At 43.4% G+C, this 14099-nt stretch overlaps 1 protein-coding gene across 3 annotated transcripts in view; it reads left to right on the top strand.

Annotated features, from left to right (window-relative positions):
- NABP2 (nucleic acid binding protein 2) overlaps positions 1-14099 on the top strand; it is a 59707-nt gene that overhangs the window by 44620 nt on the left and 988 nt on the right. For all 3 annotated transcript variants that reach the window (XM_068267637.1, XM_068267638.1, XM_068267636.1), the window contains one exon: positions 12412-12475. In XM_068267637.1, coding sequence (XP_068123738.1) covers positions 12412-12475 — 64 coding nt within the window. The remainder of the gene's footprint in view (positions 1-12411; positions 12476-14099) is intronic.

A 14099-nucleotide genomic window follows, 5' to 3' on the forward strand; every position in this document is an offset into this window, starting at 1 on the left:
GGAAAAGTCAGGTAAAGAACAAACCTACAGTCCCTATCTCGTTCTTTAACCGGGGACTACCTGTATATTTAAAACAAATGAGCAGCACTGCTTCTTTTAGCATCATTCCAATTACATTTTTCAAAGCCAGTCAGTTGAGGAACAAGCAGTTCTACAAATAAATGGTTAGTTTTTGCTTCTCGCCGCTGATGAGTTTCTGGCTCCCATTCTGAGACACAGTCAAGATTGTGCCTGCAATGCCCTTCTTATTATCCCAACATTGGCCTCTATTCATAAAGCATTCCCGCATGCGGTAATGCTGAAAACAGTTGACTTTCCCGACCATTTAGCAAAGTGTCCGCTGTTTTCGCATGAAAAGCTACAATTCCTGAGCAGTGCGGGAAATTACCGCCTTGTGCGGAGATTATCACAACACATGTCACTGAAGGTTAATTCATAAAGATTAGAGCAAGCGGAATGGGAACTGAGAACACTGACTGTTTAGAATAGGAGATAAGCCAGAGATAACAGGCAAGATAACAGGCAAGCTAATGTGTACAGACCTCCCAGGCAGCTGCAGTGAGAGCAGAACAAAAAAGGCATCCTGGAATACCAAGGCTGTGTTTTTTTTAACCCCTACGGTACCTGTTTTCAGATGTATTTCACATCAGAAAGCCTGCATGTGTAACGTTTTTTGAAGTTCTTCTAAGCTGCAGCAATTAAATAGATTGTTTAGAAAGACCGACAGATTCAGCGCAGATTCAGGGCAAGGAGAGGCAAGTTAAAAAAAAACATGCACATGTAAAGGGATGCTGGGGCTGCCGCCTTTATACTATCTCTGTCTCTGCACAGAGAAAATGTAACAACTCAGCAACACCACCAGTTTAGTGCGGGAATTCCCAGACCTATTATCGCAAGTGTAAACTTTTTTTAATGAATTAGCACACAAAAGTCTAAAATACCGATGCAGGTATTTTCCCTCCAATATTTTTTTCCCCACAAATGTTTTATAAATAGAGCCCATTCTCTTTTTTATGCTGGATGAACAGGGAGCAGTATATAAGCAGAGATGGTGGGAGCACCTTTTATAAAGGGTATCTAACTCTATAATGGCCCATTTCCACTTGTGCTGACACATCCATCTCCATGATGAATGCTGGCCCTTGGTCTGATGCGCGTACTTATCCAAATCCCTCTAGCCTGGGCTGTGGAGTCTGAGCAGTGTTTGGAGTCAGAGAAAGCATGCTTTGTCTCCTAATCAATGTAAACTGTAATTAAAAGAGAAAATGAAACCTTTTTCTCTTTCTCAGATAATAGTCATCATAAATAATTGTCATTTACAGTAATAGCAGTGCTTAGTCCACAACATGAAATAAACCTATCAAAAAAAAGTTCTTTGTGCTGCTGCATAAAGCAGTCACTGTACTTATACAATCAGATATACATATCTGATTGTGACTGTATATCTGTGTACACTAATCTTTTATATATAATAAACATCTCTGCTGTAAGAATAAAGCCTGATGTGTAGTTGTGTCATTAGTAGGATTTGTTAATGAGATACAAATATTTCTGAGTTGATGCAGGTTTATGCAAATGTATACACTCCCTTTTGCTTGTGTTGGTGACTACAAATGAAGTTACTTGGTAGTACTATACTCTACATATGCATTCCCCGCAGTACTATTGTGAATCCACTGAGAATGTTGTGCGCAGTGACACAGGTGTTGTCTGTCACCCGCAAACTTGCTTCAGATTGTGCATGAAGAATGTGTAAATGCAGGAAAATGAGGGGATTCTTCCTCTGAGTTACTGCACGTCACTCTTACATGTACCTACAGTTAGATTGCCTAGACATTGATCAATGTCCTTTGTTCCTGTCTGCACCCCCTACAAGTACTCCTAGCAAGGACTAGTTTTGATTTCTATTGAACAGCTACTCCACAGCTATACCCGAAGTTTCGTTAAAATGCATCTCTGGTGTACGCGAATGTGTGGTTTTTTTTTTTCCCCTGCAAGGTGGCAGGGCTACACACTGGAACCTGGCTGATATGGGGCTCTGGTGAATCCTATTATACAGATGACATGCTGGGGCATTCACGTTGGTAATGACAGGCTGCGATGGCTAACAGGGTAGAGCGTCCGCTTCCTGGCCAGGAGCTTTTTGTTCCCAAAATCAAGTGTGATCTTAATATAGCTTTAAAATTCCTTAGCTTTTACAGTGATGACATTTTTGTTACATACTTTCAATCAACAAGATTGTTCTATGCAAGGTAGAATCCTAAACTGAGGAGTCTGAGTTGGATGATTTTTATACCAACTCAATAGCCCTGCCTCTAGCTATCCTATGCACGGTTATGGGGATTTGCATGCGTAATGCGAAAAAAATGCTGCAGACCGGAGCAGGGACAAGGTCCTCCAGCACCTAAAGCTGAGACACCAAAGTGCGCCCCCATCCCTCCCACCCCAGCCGTTTCACTCTGACTGCTATTAGACTAAGAGGCGCTTGCAGTCACTGCCATGTATTCCCTTTTCTTATTTCTCTCTGCTTCAAACACAATAGGGGAATGATGGCTGAGCAAGCTATGCGCCCCCTCCTACACTGCGCCCCGAGGCTGGAGCCTCTCTCTCCTCGGCCCAGCCCTGCTGAAGACCTGCTGTCAAATGCAGAAGCAGGCTATTCATTCCAATGGGCTTTGATTCCCTGTCTGAATTCACATGCAGGCATTCGCTCTGAATCGTCCCGAGTGCAGATCACGGCCATTTTCCCAGAACGTCATTTCGGACAGCACCCCTGGATGAGACTTGTCTCCCTCCCCACTGTGGACAGGAAACTGTTAAAAGAAGAATTTGCATAAGCAATAGGCAGCCACATATAAGATACTACACCTGCCACAGTACCTCAGTTTAGTTTCCTGTCCCGGACAGGATGCATGGGAGAGGTCTCCAGGAGTGCCATCCATGTCAGGCGGCAGGGGCAGCGTTTTCCAGGGCTCCAAGCAGCACTGTTCAGTGAACAGTCGGAGCCCTGCAGCGTGGAGGAGGCTTCTCCATTGGAGGCAGCAACTTTATGCGCGCAGGTGCGTGCATTGGAGAGAGTTCACTTCCGGTTGAACCGGAGGTAGTCACGCGCTGGCGTCCCGCGTGATCTGAAGTCTGAGCCGGGCGGCAGGGGCCGCGGCGGTGATTAGGAATCGGCATACAGCTGATTCCTTAAGGTAAGAAGCTGATTAAGCATATGTTTAGACGGCGGGGGCCGCATGCATAATTGGATCAGCTGCATCAAATCAGCAGCACAGGTATAAGTTTGTAGAGTCCATGATGCACTCTGGTTTGTGGCTGGGATCATGGAGGACGCCTCTGGGTCAGCTCCTGCACAATCTGCTGAATCTGCCCAGGATCCCTCTCTGGCAAGTAGATGTGATTATGTTTCTTCTGCTTGGCTGGATGTATGTTATGTATAGAGGGATTTGTCTAATGGCTGGCTATCGTTTATTATGTTTTATACTCCAAAAGACATAAGACTGAGAAGGTTGAAAAGTCTGAAAAATCTTCTACTCAGTCCAGTCAGCATGGATTGGCAACTCTGAATGGAAATTGTGCCAGTATTGTACAGAGAAGGTCCACAGCAATAGGAAATTAAAGATTCTGCTATTGCTTCTACCGCCTCAGCTGCTTCAGATGGGCCTGGGACTAGTACTGCTATGGCTTATCTACCTGTTATAGCTAATCCATCATCTCCTATGTTGTCTGCACCTCTAACTATGCCTCCTGCTTCCAAGAGACATAGGCCTCTATTTATTGAGCATTCCTGCATGCAGTAATGCTCAAAACAGCTGACTTTACCCACCATTTAGTAAAGTGTGCATTCATAAAACCTGTGTCCGCATGAAAATTTATAATTCCTGAGCAGGTGCGGGAAATTAACACCTTGTGCGGAGATTATCACAACACAGGTCACTGAAGGTTAATTCATAAAAATTAAAGCAGGCAAATGTGAGCAGAGAAACCCTGGCTGTTTAGAGAAGGCGATAAGCCAGCCATAACAGGCAAGCTAATGGAGAGACAGACCTCCCAGGCAGCTGCAGTGAGAGCAGAACAAACTGCATCCCAGAATACCCAGGCTGTGTTTTTAACCCCTTGGGTACCTGTTTTCAGATAAATTTCACATCAGAAAGCCTGCATGTGTAATATTCTTGAAGTTCTTCTAAGCTGCAGCAATTAAATAGATTGTTTAAAAGAACTAGACAGATTCAGGGCAAGGAGAGGCAATTTAAACAAAAATGCACATGTAAAGGAATGCTGGGGCTGCCTCCTTTATAGTAACTCTCTCTGCACAGAGAAAATGTATCAAACTAGGAGGAAGATTTGAGTAAAACTGACTAAGGGCCTTTTTTTCATTACTCTGCGAGTTACGATTTGATTCTGATCACGAGGTACGTTAAACTAATGGAAACTGCAGCAGCAATTTCCATTAGTGCAATCTGATTGCGATGCGATTTGGACAAAGCACAATCGTCATCCTCCTGCATTGTATGCAATTGAGCTGTACTATAAGTATAGTAGCGCAATCGCATAGTGGAAATTGAAGTGCGATTGGGATCGCAAATGCGGTTGCGATCGCATTTCATAGTAGAAAAGAGCCCTAACCGCAATGTTTTTTCCTGAATTAATGAAAGACTTACTAATAGGTATTAAGTCTGAGCAGAAATCTTTGACACCTTTGGATCAAATGTATGAGAGTTTGGCGGATCCTCATTCTCGGCTTATTCCAGTCCATTCTACTCTTAAGATTAGGATTAAGGAGTGGGATAATCTAGGAAAAGTTTTTTTTTTTTTTTTTTTTTTTTTTTTTTTTGGCCCAGATCATTATCTAAATGTTGTTTTTCTCCTGAAGATCAGGGTTTTGGGGAACCCCGCCCCGCCTAAATTAGATCCATATTTTTCAAGGGTATCAAACAAAACTGACCTACTTTTTTGAGGATTTCTGGGAAATTTTGAATGATTTCCCTAAAGTTTGGAATGCTTCCAATTATCTAGTGGACGCTTCAGATGATACGGTTAAACTTATGGCCAGAACTACGGCATTAGTTAATTCAGCCAGAAGAGGTGTATGGGTAAAAACTTGGAATGATGACAATTCTTCAAAATCAAGTTATGTGGTGTACCTTGTGAAGGGGGTCTGCTGTTTGAGTCAGTTAGACAACCCTCTAGACAGAACGGCAGACACACATTAAAAAAAAAAATAAATAAAAAAAATATTCCTGTTAAAGGAATTCTATCGATTCACATATTTTCAATTGACACAGGAATTGTTTGGGAAGTGTTGCTAAGTACTGGTGTATACATTTTAGTAGCAACCTCTTTGTTTACTGTTATCAAAATGCTTTCAAACTTTACTGACAAAACTGACTCTGAGCCATGAGGAGAGGGGAAATTCCCCTCACACTTGATCAGATAACTCTGTGTAACTGTGTGTGACAGAGAGAACAGCTGCAGCTTCTGTGTCCTGTTTCGGACTGAAGTGTCTGTAGAGAGCAGAGGAAATGTAACTAATTGTTACAGCTTTTCATACTGTTTTTTGCTTTCAGAGTTTGTTTGATATTTGCTTTCTGTAGTCCGATATGCAACTCTGGCTGTGCATTGAAGTAGACACCCCTTCTGCAATTGATTTGTCCCAATATAGCTAATCCTACCCTCAGTAAATTACAGCTTTTGCCTCTGATATTTAACATGAAAGGTAGGAAAATGTTTACACAGCAACTTAGACATTATTTGTACATTGTCATTTTAGAACACTTGGGTATCGATAGTATTCCTTTAAGAAAGGACCTTTTCAAAGTAAACGGTCCTTTCGTCCCTCCTTCTAAGAATAAGTCAGATCCCTAGTCCTCTAAGGGCAGGAGATGGGCTCTCTACAAGTCACAGAAGCCTAAGGGCCTGTTCAGATTGCACACGTTTCCAGCTGCGTTTTGGAAACGCGTGCAGAAGGCCAACACGCACGACATCAGACAGTGCATAGAGTGCACTGTCTGATGTTCACACTGCATGCGTTCCGGACCTGTGCGGTCCGGGAACGCATGCTGCACGCAGATTTAGCAAAAACGCGCGGCTGTCCCATTCACTTTTCAGTGATGGGATCAGCCACGCAACGCATGCAAACGCGGATGGCGTGCGTTCGTACGCGTTGCGTTCCGCATGCGTGGCCGTCCGCGTTTGTAATGTGAACCGGCCCTAAGTCCAACTTCACTTTTACCAAGAAGTCGGATAAGCAATGACGCTAGTATTCCAGTGAGATGGAGAATTGCAAATTTCAAAACATGGCAACTACAGTGCACAAAATATTGGTTATTTAGGCTTCTTTCACAGTGGGACGTTACAGGCGCAGGTTAGAGCAGCTTGTAACGCAGCCCAGCTCACAGTAATGAAAAATCAATGGGCTGTTCACAGTGCCCACGTTGTGTTACACTCTAACGCTGGACGTTTAAAAGTGCATCATGCTGTGCGTTATACACGGTTTTAGCCGCATTAGACTGTTTGCATATGCTCAATAATGTGTGTTTTTTGTTTTTTCTTGCAGGAGAGGAGGGGAGAGTCCGCTGTTGTGGCCAGCCACATGACTAATTAATATGCACTGCAGTGTTAACTTCCTGGAGCGGCCGCTTATTGGCTGGCAGGACCACGTGATGCGGAGTTTTCCGATCACGTGCTCTCCACAGTCTTTTGCCGCATGCGCCGTTTTCGTCCGATAGTAAGCGTCAAAAAGTACGCATCACAGACCCATCAGGAGACTCATAACGTGGCTCTAAATAGCATCCAACTTCAAAGCTCACATGCGTTGCGTTGGGGGCACGTTATGTGACCTTAGCGTCGCATCTAATGCAACGTCTTAGTGGGAAAGAGCCTTTAAGGTGGTTTTTGTTGGAGGGATACAGAATAGAGTTCAGCCAGCCTCCTTTTAAGAGCTTTTGCATTACTCCCCGTTTGCAGGACCAAATAAAGTTTTCAGCCCTACAATCGAAAGTCCTTTCCTTGTTTAGAAAAAAAGGGTAATTCGAGAAGTACCGAAATGTCAAAGGACAGGGATTCTATTGCCCTGTGTTTTGTCTAGTAAAGGAGCTACAGGGAAATTATCAGTTCATACTAAATTTAAAGAGTCTAAACCAGAAGGTAAAATACAGAAAATTCAGGATGGATTTGATCTATTATTCATCTCTTACAGAAGGACGATTTCCTAGCCTTTCTAGACTGAAAATATGCGTATCTTCAATTACCGATACATCTGACTTCTCAATAATGCTTAAGGTTTGCCATCCAGATGGAGGAAGAGGTAAGAATGTATCAGTTTAATGCTTTGCCCTTCGGATTATCCTCAGCTCCATGGTTGTTTATGAAGGTAATGTCTGGGGTTCTAGCTACACTTAGACAGAGAAAGGTTAACATTTTGGGTTACCTTGATTTTCTGTTTTGGGGGACATCTCCCAATTCGGTAAGAGATCAGATTGTTACGACAATAGTCTTACTACAAGATCTAGGTTGGATCATTAATTGGGAGAAATCTTCCTTAATTAAATCCTACACAGATTATACATTTGTTTGGGCTATTTCATTAGCATATCAGACACAGGGGGAGCAATTCAATTCTATCATGGCTTATTCCACAAGAGGAATTTCGACTTCTTGGGCAGAGAGGGCAGGGGCCTCTATAGATCAGATTTGCAGAGCTGCGACCTGGTCAAGTCACAATAAGTTTGTAAAGCACTATCGCCTTAATGTATCTGCCTCTGCAGGTTTATCCTTCAGAAGGAAAGTTTTGCAAGCTGTGGTCCCACCCTAAGGTTTTAACTCTTGTATATCGTCTCATCCAGGGGTGCTGTCCGAAATGACGTTCTGGGAAAGACCACTTTACTTACGGTAAAGTCTTTTCCAGTAGTCATGAGGACAGCACCCCTGCAACCCGCCCTTATTTGGGTAGGAAAGAGAAATAAGTTTGTGTAAGCATCATTAAATGTCCGTGTCATCTTTTTATTAACTGAGGTACTGTGGCAGGTGTAGTATCTTATATGTGGCTGCCTATTGCTTATGCAAATTCTTCTTTTAACAGTTTCCTGTCCACAGTGGGGAGGGAGACAAGTCTCATCCAGGGGTGCTGTCCTCATGACTACTGGAAAAGACTTTACCGTAAGTAAAGTGGTCTTTCCGCTCATGGTTTCAGATGTGGAATCGCAGCCTATAGAAATCAAGATGCATGCAGATTCACATATGATGTAAGTCTACAGGACGCACCAAACATCACGTTGATTTGCGCTCCGAATTGCGCTTTTTGGTGCATTTAAAAACCACTCCACTAGTTCTTCCCTTCCGCATACTTTCAGTACTTGCAAAGGACAGAAGGAAAACCTAGAGAAATGCACCCTGTGTGTATTTAGAGAGTTTAGCCCGTCTAATTCCTCCTCTGATGTCTACTCACAAGTTGTAATGTGATCTCTCACCTGTGTCAGCTGACTGCCACGGCAGAGAAGCGAATTGGTAAACACAGGATGTTAACAATATGTCTGCTTCCACGAAAGCAGGAAGTAGATGCACTGCATATTTATTGCAGAATTTGTATCAGTCGTAACAAATGTTTTTCTGTTTAGGTTATTATGCTGTTGCTTATCTTCAGAGCAGAAAGGAAGTTCTGAGTTCAAGTCTGCTTTAAGGGGCATTGCATTTTCTATTTAAAATCGCGCAACAGGTCTGCTTATTTTTGTGTGTGCGATTTTGTGTTTCATGCAAGTCAATGGCAACCCAGAATAATTGTGCTTTGTTAAACTTGCATTTTTTTTTTTTTTTTATAATCTGGTTGTCCTGTGTCTAAGACTTTCCGTTAGGGCTGGTTCACACTTAGTGCTTTTTCAGTGCTTTGGCTGATCGCTGGCGATCAGCAAGGCGCTTCTGCTAATGTATGCCTATGGATACATTCACACTGCAGTATTTGCGTTGAATTACAAACACGATGCATGTAGCGTTTTGGGAGGGGATCGTGTTGTGATTCTCGTTCTATTGAACGGGAATCACAAGTGCAAATTGTGGAGAATTGCGAGATTTTGCTCGTGAATCGGGATCACTTACCTGAACGTGATGGTGGGCAAGCGCAGAGTATGAACCAGCCCTCATAGACTCTGAACAAGCATGCAGATCAGATGCTCTGAATCAAGTCTAACTAGATTAGCCATGTGCTTGTTTCAGGATGCAAGAAAAATCAACAAGACTGCTAGGCAACTGGTATTGTTTAAAAATAAATCAATATGGCAGCCACCATATCACTCTAAAGGTGGCCACTATTGGTCCAATTTCTAGCGAAAAATCGTTTGAGCGATCAGAAATTTGGATCGGATTGGTTGTAAATAATTTAAGTTGATGGGCACAATCAATTTCGAACAATTATAAACATATTTTTTGGGGATTTTCGTCAAACCAAAATTTGGATTTTCTTGTTGCTTGTGATATATAGGCAAAGATTGGTTCTTTGATGGTGTAGTGAACGATTTTTCTAACGATCATAATCGTCTGTTCGCTCGAATGTTTTTTTTTTTTTTTTGCTAGAAATTGGATCGTTAGTGGCAACCTTTAGGGCTGAGACTCGTGATTTGGCTACTGTAGCTACTGATGCGATCGCTCTGGAATTGCTCACAAAATACTGCAAGCAGCGTTTTTGCTATTGCAGAGCTGCTAGTGGGACCACCCCCATCGGGATCTACTGACTTTGCACTTTGCCGATCGCTGGCTATACACCAGTGCTGTCAAAGCACTCCAAGTGGGTTCCAGCCTTTACCTCGGGAACCCTTAAAGCCACATACAGAAGGTAGATTATTCTGATGACAAGGTTCTGTTGTCAGTAGCCTCTTTTTCTATAGAATTCTGACCACTATTGTAGTCCACCTTGTAAGCTTCTTTCTCTCCATTGATCAGAATGGTGGATCGGGACTCCCTGTGACGTCACAACGTCGATGACGTCACTCCCTTCATTGCCATGGCGACGGGGGAAGCCCTCAAGGAAATCCCGTTCAGAACGGGATTTCCTTATGGGCAAGCGGCGCCTGCGGCGATCGGAGGATACAGGGGGATGCTGCAGGGAGGGGGGGGGGGGGGCTGGGGGGAAGCATGTAGTTGGCACTAGGCTAGCTATATGCTAAAAAAAAAAAAAAAAATAAAGTGAAGAAAAACCCTCCCGCAGCCGCGGGAATTATACCGCCAGGGAGGTTCAGAAGTCTGTGTGTGGATCCCCTTTTTTGATTCTTGAACTGCAATGGAGACTTGCCATAGACTCCATACAAAGTCTGCATGCATTGAGTTAGATTAACGTGATCCATTACAACGCTGTACTGTGAACAGCTGCATAGAATTGTATGGGCAGTGTGATGACTTGCAGATTTATTCTGCAACACTACTGAGCACTGTAGACTAGCCCTTAAATGAAATATGGCCTAGAGGTCTTATTTTTTTTATCCTTAATATGGCAGCAGGCAGGGGCGTAACTAGAAATCACTGGGCCCCCTGCAAAACTTTGGATGGGGCCCCCTCCTGCCAGGACAGAGCACTTGGGGAGGGATAGATAGGTTGGGGGCTGGACGTTGTATAGAAGAGCCTGCTGCACACTGAATAGGGACTGTCTACAAATCTTTGCAAAACTTTGGGTGATTCCTTATCAGTGGCTGAGCAGATACAGTCATTAGAGCAATTGTGCAGAGAGCAGAAAGTCTCTCCTTGCCCTTAGTTGTCAGTCTCTAAGGATGAACCCACTGTGGCTTCTGGGCCCCCCTGCGGCTGCATCCCTTGCAGGGTCTATTGTTATGCCCCTGGCAGCAGGGTTTCCTCTTGTATCTTCCAGGACAAGTCAGGAAAAAAAGCCTGTGGCTTCATGAGAAGGAACAAGGCTTACAAAAGCCATACTAAAGTGTAGGTATACAGTAGAATACCTCTATAGCAGGGGTCTCAAACTCAATTTACCTGGGGGGCCGCAGGAGGCAAAGTCAGGATGAGGCCGGGCCGCATAAGGGATTTCACAATCGCGGCGCATCGCCGCCTCTGCCCGCCCCTCTCACTCTTCCTTCACAGAGAGGGGCGGGGAGAGGCAGCGATTGACGTCAGGAGGGGCAGAGCTGAAGCTGAAAGCTCTGCCCCTTCCAGGAAATGCCGGCGGATTGCCCCCCGGGCGATTTGGGGGCTCTGCAGCCCTCGTTTAGCGGCAGGGATGTGGCGGATTACTTGGGAGCACTGAAGCAAACAGTAAGGAAGCTTTTGCCGGCGAGGGCCACAAAATATTGTATCGAGGGCCGCAAATGGCCCTCGGGCCGCAAGTATGAGACCCCTGCTCTATAGCAAACTACCAAGTGACCAGAAAAGTAGTTTACTATATCAGTTTATTATATCAGAAATTGTAATTCTTAAGCACATAAAGTATACTATAGTACTGGATCTTAATTCAAGTCAATAAGTGGCATTCTTTTCTAATGGCATTTTATTGAAAATGCAAACCTAATCCCCACTCCTCCCCAGTATAATTGTGCCCTATAAAATCCCTCTTTCCTCTCCAGTACTGCAGCCCTGCCCCATCCTCGCAGTGTTGCAGAGCACAAGCAGCTCAGACAGTGCTGAATAATTTGTTTTGGTGTATGTTGGCACCAATGAGATCGTGGGTGCCAAACCAAGTACTTTACATGGCAGCGGTGCATAGATGTCAGACAGGACTCCCAGCTCCTGGAATGCTATGAGGGGAGCACACGTTACTGTATTACACAGGGAGGGAGCATAGATGCCAGCCTCCACCCAGCCTTGATGTTATTGGTGCTGACACATACCAAAACGCCAATCATTCAGCACTGAAGCAGCCAATCGGGGATGATCTGATACCTCTGCAGGCGGGACTTAACGCTTGTCCTGAACAGAGGTAAACAAGCTAAACAGAAACTGTGCTCTCAGCAATTAAAGTTGAATAAACTGTTGCAGGGATAAAACAGGCTGTAATGAGGGGTACAGGGTGGCTCAGGCTCAACTGTTAGCATCAGCCTGAAGAAAGTAGCTGACCTGATTTTGTTGATCTTACACAGATGTATGACGCATGCACAGCCCGCTTTCTACTATAGTCAAAGGGGACAAAAAAAACAAGTTTGCTATACACAAAGTCTTATTATACCCACGTTTACTATACCAGGCGTTACTCCCGTAGACTCCTAATGGAGGTTGACCAGGACCTAGAGAAATAGCTTGCTATATGCGGTATCTGAAATGCAGCATCAATTAGGCAGCATTTTCAGGCTGTATGGTGAACTTGGTGTATTAGCACTGTCCTGTGTAATGCAATGAATCTCTAGATTGCAAAACTTTTTTCCATTTACACGTGATGATTATCTCCTGGTTTGGGAATTATATTTTAACTTGTGATTCCAGGCACAAGCTGAGAACCTACCAAGCACAGCCAATCACAGCTCTTCAAGCAACACAGCTCTTCCGGGTAAGAATACCAGAAAAATCTGTCTGTCTTCCAGTGCTTTTAATGATCTCAAAGGATACATGATGTGACATGATCATGTACAGTGCTAATACAAATAACTAAGTTGCGTTCCTTTATTCTTGATCTGCCTAAAAGAGTTAAGCATCAGGAATGCAAGTTGCAGTTTCTGTCCAGTGGGGAACTGGATCGACTATAGCATAACTCTTGCTGATAATGAATTACAGCCATAAAACACTTTCGTGGCAGTAAATGGCTTCTGAGAGCAGGAAAGAGATAAAAAGGGTCAGTAGCTCATAGATGTTAGCTATGGCACTCATCAATGAGCAGAGACCACAAAATAGTAAAAATGTAAAAAGTACATTTAAATATAGCATGGTGGATTATCTAAAGTCATTTTTTTAGGAGAAGGATAGATACAGTTCATCATCTCATCTGTTTATTTTCACCTTGTGTTTCCTTTAGGCAGAAGCTATGAGGGCTAATTGAGAAGTTCTGAAATTGTCTGTTTCTCCTTTGGGGAGGGGGGGTATTCATGGAAATACTGTACAGTTGTTGGTGACTGACATAAATAGGCATGTCTGATCCTGCAGCTGGAGCACCATATTCTCTTACGTTCTGCCACAGGAAGTGGAAGCAGCTGTTGGCTAGCCTTAGCAATGTTGACATCCAGTAACAGTGGTGCTTCATCATTAATTTGCATGTTGCCGACCTTAAAGGGGAACTTCAGCCTAAACAAACATACTGTCATTAAGTTACATTAGTTATGTTAATTAGAATAGATTGGTAATATAATCTCTTACCCACCCTGTTTTAAAAGAACAGGCAAATGTTTGTGATTCATGGGGGCTGCCATCTTTGTCATGGGGGCAGCCATATTTTTGGTTGAAAGGTGGTGACAGGGCGCATAAGACACAGTTCCAACTGTCCTGTGTCCTGATAACCCCTCCCAGCTGCACACACTAGGTTTCAAATGTCAAATTCAAAATGTAAAAAAAAAAATTGCACCAAAACAGCAGAACAAGAACAACAACATCAGAAAACCCATCATGCTTTGCACAGCATCAGGGGAAAAATGCCCCTGTGCAGCTAAAAATGAGGCTTGTATAAGAGAAACAAAGTTCTGATGCTGTGAAACTGTTAAAGAAACATCAAGCCTTTTCAGTGCTGCTGAGTCGATTTTTAGTCTGAAGGTTCACTTTAAACATCTTGTACTACCATAAACCAGCTGCATGACTAATCATTTCTTCATATGCTTACCATAACCTCTCAAGAATTCCCATTACTGCTCTTCCTAAGCTTAATGTAAAAGTCATTTTTGCACCTCTACTGTACTCACGGGAACATCTTGTTCATCTGCCATGAGGTGCTTCCACTTACCTTGACAGATCACTGAAGAACCGCAGAGGCAGTCATAGAACTTTCTAATGGGCGGCCCTTGTACTTTTTTTTTTTTTTAAATCAGCCTTTATTAAGAATCAACAGATAGGCAAATAACAATTCAGGGAAAACATTGTATGACATTTTTCACATACAGAGCAGCAGCAGCATTTTCAAACAAAATTTTAAGGAATCACCTCAAACATTGACACATTGCAAACAATCCCCAGCCCACTTATAATATATT

This window comes from Hyperolius riggenbachi, chromosome 2 (assembly GCF_040937935.1).
Source record: "Hyperolius riggenbachi isolate aHypRig1 chromosome 2, aHypRig1.pri, whole genome shotgun sequence".
In the NCBI taxonomy this organism is placed as follows: Eukaryota; Metazoa; Chordata; class Amphibia; order Anura; family Hyperoliidae; genus Hyperolius; species Hyperolius riggenbachi.